This window comes from Lolium perenne, chromosome 6 (assembly GCF_019359855.2).
Source record: "Lolium perenne isolate Kyuss_39 chromosome 6, Kyuss_2.0, whole genome shotgun sequence".
In the NCBI taxonomy this organism is placed as follows: Eukaryota; Viridiplantae; Streptophyta; class Magnoliopsida; order Poales; family Poaceae; genus Lolium; species Lolium perenne.
Window position 1 is genome coordinate 1,866,677 of NC_067249.2, and position 5,423 is coordinate 1,872,099.

General features: G+C 50.3%; 2 protein-coding genes across 2 annotated transcripts; both read right to left on the bottom strand.

Moving 5' to 3' along the window:
• Positions 1 to 562: 562 nt before the first annotated feature.
• LOC139832032 (uncharacterized) lies at positions 563 to 1,520 on the bottom strand. The gene is made up of 3 exons (XM_071821428.1): positions 1,280 to 1,520; positions 1,112 to 1,181; positions 563 to 1,010 (listed from the first exon to the last, which is right to left on the bottom strand). Exons 1-3 carry the CDS (start codon positions 1,518 to 1,520, stop codon positions 563 to 565), a joined length of 759 nt encoding a protein of 252 aa, XP_071677529.1.
• A 1,573-nt stretch (positions 1,521 to 3,093) lies between these two features.
• LOC127310870 (uncharacterized) lies at positions 3,094 to 4,360 on the bottom strand. The gene is made up of 2 exons (XM_051341501.2): positions 4,180 to 4,360; positions 3,094 to 4,049 (listed from the first exon to the last, which is right to left on the bottom strand). Exons 1-2 carry the CDS (start codon positions 4,358 to 4,360, stop codon positions 3,094 to 3,096), a joined length of 1,137 nt encoding a protein of 378 aa, XP_051197461.1.
• Between the last annotated feature and the right edge of the window lie 1,063 nt (positions 4,361 to 5,423).

The following is a 5,423-nucleotide window of genomic DNA, read 5'->3' on the forward strand; positions in this document are numbered from 1 at the left end:
TTTCCCCATAATAAACACGTCAAACTCTGTACTTCTACTTTACTAATAAAAATGGCAAGTCTTTTTGCCTTGTTCCAAAAAAAAAAAAAAGATAGCAGTGATTTACTGATGTAGTAGAAGCGTGAAGACCCGGCCGCCTAGTTTTCTGCCTTTCAGGTAACTATCTCTGTATCTTTATTCACGAAGCCTCTTGGCAGCAGAAACCGGAGGGTTATCGCGAACAAGTGTGCACGCAGAGCACCGTTTCTTAGACGATTGTTTGCATCGCAGAGCATGTAGCAAGGTGTGCTGAAAGTGTTGGTGTTTTTCATCGTTTCTCGTAAACGTGAGATGGTGAGGTGAGAGTAGGCTAGGACGGTAACCACCGTTGACGTTCCACCACTGGAAGTTGGGCGACGGGGCCAGCGGCAGCTCGATCTGGTGGTCCCAATCTGAAGAATCACCAATCCGATTCGTTTTCCGATCATCGTCCTTGGTGGTGTCATATTTGTAGAGACAATCGCCTAGTCTATAGCAAAGCATCCTGTCACCGGTGTCGAACCAGGCGCATCTCGGCTCTTTGTTACCATCGTGATCCATGCATGTAGAAGGTGTAGCACTGCTCCCAACTTCCATGTACATGATGTAACACCCCGCCGTCTTTGTCTTTGAGTCCCAGTGGCTGCATGACCCAGAAGTGGAGCAGATGCTGGCCATGGGAGTGCCAAAGAAAGCACACGGCGACACATAACCGCCCACACATGTCGAATGGGTGCATATTGACCCTCTGTCCCCATTTAAACTTGTAAGGTAGGCTGTATGTGAAATGCGCTTCACTCGCTACGTCGATCACCAACAACATGTCCGGCACCATGCCCGGTTGTTCCGTCAGCACATACAACTTGCCGTCCACGAGGGCGGGCGGCGGCGAGAGGATGTGATATACCACGCGATTCAGGAACTTGCGTGGATGGCGCCGCCACGATCCGATGTCATCGCCCAAGGTGTAAACGTCCAAGTAGCTGTATATTCTGTCATAGCACAACGAGGGTCATCTGAGGAGAAGCGGAACAGCTTGTACTGGCGGGTGGACTGGCTGAAACCCATGGCGTACGTGCGGTGGCACGTGTACCTGATACCGGGTGGCGCCGGGATTTTCAGCTTCTCGCCGGTGATTGGATTGCACACGAACACGGGCCAGTCTGACGAGTTGGGTGTGAGGAGGAGGAAGCCGTTGCAGGTGCTGACGGGATAGTAGCCGTCGGATAGATGAGTGATGTAGCAGATGGGCTTATATTACCCAATGTAGGAGTGAAGACAACCATCTCGAGGCCGATGCCGCAGCCACGGTTCTCCGTGACGACTAACGTCTCGGCGCTGGATCCGGAGACGATGTGGGCTGCCTCGACGTGTCGGTTGATGAAGGACGGGTCGGTCAGGATGCCGTGCCATCGCCTGGAGACGCAGCGGCAGCGGCCGACGTCCCACGTAGGCAGCTTCAGCAGTGTCTCGCGCAGAATCTCCTCTGCCATTGACTCCATCGTTCGTTCGTTCGTGTGATATCACCAACATAAGGAACGATCCAAGTCCCATGGCATATATATCAGCACGTAGCCGGGGAGATCAAAGTCCTGACTTGATTTCTGAATTGGGCAAAGAAACCTGAATTGAATCCAAAGACTCTAGGCTAGGTATGTGCGTTGGACCGAACCGGAATCGAACTCGGCTTATACCTAATTAACCACGAACACCAATTCGTATGTTCCATGAATGTCCAGTCTAACTAGGACTCACGGCACGACGGTCACAATTTTGTTGCGTGCTTTTGACGCGTGTTCTTGGGCGGAACCATGCCTTGCGCGCTAGCCGTGTCGAGCGGCTCTTGGTCATTGCGATTGAGTATGGGAGCTTCGAGTATGTTTGGTTTAACGGGGTAGATCATAGGTTTAAACTACATATTAGGGTGGAAGCGATTACCTGATCGTTTTGGCTATATAGAAATGACTAGGTTTTTAACGATAAAAATCCTTCTCTTATGCAAGTTATCTACTATTGCACCACTTTGTTCCGTTCATGGTTGACTCTTCAATGCATGGAGAATCAAAACATATTTACGGAGGTGTCTACCCACTTGGAGGACAATGCGAATGACTTTATTATCCAACCTGAGTGGCAGCATAATCTCAGGATTGATCTTCCACCACCTTTGGAGTCGATGTAGTTTCATGTTGATTACGTGTATCGAGCCATTCTGTCTTTTGTATCCGTAGTATGGTTGTGAAACGGCTGTGTGCATCTTTGTTATGTAGATACCGGATGTAATACCTAAACCTTTTAAGTATTAAAACACCCTTTTATCGAAAAAATACAATTTCACGCAATAGCCGCCCTGATCAAGCATTAGTGTTCAACCTGACCAAGCGTGTTCGAAAAGGGAATCATCCGTCTCGGTTGACCTATCCTTTTTTTGAGACAATAGAATCATAGGCGCTCACATATACGAACATACGGACTGGGACTCAGTGACTGTCCTACAGTCAGTCACGTCGTAACTGGATCTCCTATCCACCGAACACTCTCCATCCAACGGCTCCAATCAAGCGATTCAATTTTTTTTTGCTAAATTTGTCTTTTTTTGCTACGCTCAAAGTACAATGTATTTTTGATTGAAACTTTTTCGTACTTACAACATGATTCGTTGGCAACAGGTACATTTTTGTGTTTGAATTTTTTGATGATTGATGGAAACATCATCTCTCATTGAAAAATATAAAGTCATTATGAGATATCAAAGTGTCAAATCTAGAATTTAAATTGTTGTGGGTTGAGGATGCCACTTCCCTCTAACCTTCCAACCACACTTTGATTCTTGACCTATGTGAGAATCCTTTGTTACCGCCAACACTCACCGCGCGCTAGTGTTTCGAGATGCGTAATATAGATAGATGGGATAAATAAGGACATGTATAATACAATGTAAATATGACGAATTAAGAAAAATAATCTCAAATATGCAGATGCAATTAGTAACATCAAATTAAGTGGTGCATACGTCACGTGGATCGCTTGCGTCACCTAGCTAGTAGTAGTCACGAAGAACCAATGAATCATCAACTAGTTAGCTGTACCGCATGGCGCAAGCTCGCACGGTAGCTTGGTCCGTCCGGCAGGCCCGCCGCCGCCGGCGTTGGCGCGGCGGAAGCGGGCGCCCTCGATGAGCACGCGCTGGGCGGAGCTGAGGAGCGCGCCGTTGAGGTGGTCGATGACGCTGGCGGTGGTCGGGTACAGGAAGGGTCCTCCGGGGGTGTTGTAGTAGGCGTTGAGCAGCGCCGCCGTGGCCTCTCGGAGCAGCGTACGGTAGGCGTCGCCGCGGCCGTCGAGCGCCTCGCGCAGGGTCATGTCCGGGCCGTACCGCTGCGCCGCCAGCGGGCCGAACGCCATGGCCACCGTGGTGTTGGGGGTCACCACCTTCCAGTGGCATCGGTGCTCTGGCACCGCCCACCTGTCGTACGCGCACGCCGAGCCCTGGGATGGAGGTGGCGTGGAGGGTGGTGGCGGCGTGGGGAGCGGTTGGGGCTCTGGGTTCGGTAGGGCGGGACGCTCCTGCGGCACCGTAGGCGGGCGGCGCCAGATGGGAGGCAGGAGCCGAGGCCTGCGGCGCCAGAACGGGGGCAGAGGCGGCACAGGCGACGACACTGGGGCCGGCGCTGCCACCGATAGAGGCGGCGCTGGTGGCGAAGATGATGGAGCGTTGGCGGCAACCGCGGCCGGAGCGGGAGGTGCGTGCGGGACGGCGGGGCAGAAGTCCATGGGTTTGTCGGGCTGGGAGAGGAGCGGCTGGACGGTGTAGAGTGCGAGGCCAAGCATGCGGAATGCGAGGGTGAGCTCCCGCGGCTCGGCGGCGCCGGAGTCGGAGCAGTGGCCGCTGGCGTGGACGACGCGCGCCGTGCAGCGGTTCATGTCCGGGGAGCCCTCCATGCGGACGGAGAAGCCGCCGAACCAGTTGGTGCTGCACTCCCGCACCGTCATGGGGGTATCGCCGCCGCCGCACTGGATCGCAACGCGCGCACCTGCATCCATGGACCAATCGCATCCGCCGTCCGCCATGCATGCACATTGCATGGGAGGGAGGTGCCGGTAACTTTGGTTAGGTGGGCGGCCATGGACGCGTGCAGGCACACTGCAGAGTGGTTTACGTACCGTAGAGGGGGTAGTCGAAGAGGCCACGGGCGCCGTCCTTGCACTGGTCGCAGAACACCATGCCGGCGACGACCGTGCTGCTGCTCCCCGCCGACTCCACCGCCGACGCCGTCAGCAGCAGCAGCACCACCACGGCCACAGCCATGGCCGCGGCGCTGTCGGCCACGCGAACAGCCGCCATAGCGCGCTGGCTTACGTACGTACGTACCAAAACGCTCGTGGAGATGGTTGGCCGGTCTACGGCTCTGCGGTGTGCCGGCCGGCGGCGACGTGATTTATATGCCAGCTGAGCAGCCACGTACGCGCGCAGCTTTGTGTGAGCGGGAGTTGTATATGAGGAGCAAATGGGCTTTGCGTGTCCACCGGCTAAAGACCTAGCTTATCGCTAGCTACTTAATTGTTTGGTCAACTACATGTACTCCCCGCGCGCGTACCCCTAGGTCACCAATTTAACCTATATAATTTAAATTATATAATATAAAAATTATATCATTAGAAAATAGACATATAACTAATGCTAACTTGATCAAATTTGCGACCTAGGGGTACGCGCGTGCCTTATAAACTGTGAGAGAGGGAGTAGTATATTCTCAAACCTTCCATCCATCCACGACTTGGCTCTACATATATATCCTCAGTACAAACGTTCATGTGCAGGAGACCAAAAGGTTGTGAGCTCATCAATCGAACTTCACAATAAAATGTTTGGTGCTACATATGTGTATGAGATGTTTCTCAAATTGATTGGAAATGACTAAGAGTGAAATATGATGACACAAAAGGTATATATGTGTATGAATCATTCAGAAACATATTTGTGAGTTGTTTGAAACAAAGGAGTATCTATGAAACTATTGTATAGAAATATGTCACCTAATATGAAATATTTCTGAAACACATTGAAGTATGGCTGAAATAAGTAAAAAAAAAATCAAATGTGTGATATTTGGGGAGTATTTCTAGAATTGATTAAATTATGTCTAAATATTTAAAATTTGTGTGATTTTATGCAATATATTTATAAACTTTATAGCAAAGAAATATCACTGAAAATATTGAATTTTCTTAATTAAAGTGCCAACCAATATAAAATATTCCTAGAACTAAATGAAGAAAAAATAATCAAAAATTCGTAAAATCTTCTGAAATTGATTGATATATGAAAAAGTGATTGAATATATTCATGAAATGTCACTACCATGTTTTTTCCCATATGTGAGCGACCCGAGGTCTATCAATCTCAA

Excerpts from the sequence above, each read along its gene's own strand:
- LOC139832032 (XM_071821428.1), bottom strand. The coding sequence starts at position 1,520 with ATGGAGTCAATGGCAGAGGAGATTCTGCGCGAGACACTGCTGAAGCTG. Across the intron at positions 1,182-1,279 it reads TGTCTTCACTCCTACATTGG|ACTGGCCCGTGTTCGTGTGC; the intron begins GTAATATAAGCC and ends CCAACTCGTCAG. Across the intron at positions 1,011-1,111 it reads CCGGCGCCACCCGGTATCAG|AATATACAGCTACTTGGACG; the intron begins GTACACGTGCCA and ends GTGCTATGACAG.
- LOC127310870 (XM_051341501.2), bottom strand. The coding sequence starts at position 4,360 with ATGGCGGCTGTTCGCGTGGCCGACAGCGCCGCGGCCATGGCTGTGGCC. Across the intron at positions 4,050-4,179 it reads CTTCGACTACCCCCTCTACG|GTGCGCGCGTTGCGATCCAG; the intron begins GTACGTAAACCA and ends CCATGGATGCAG.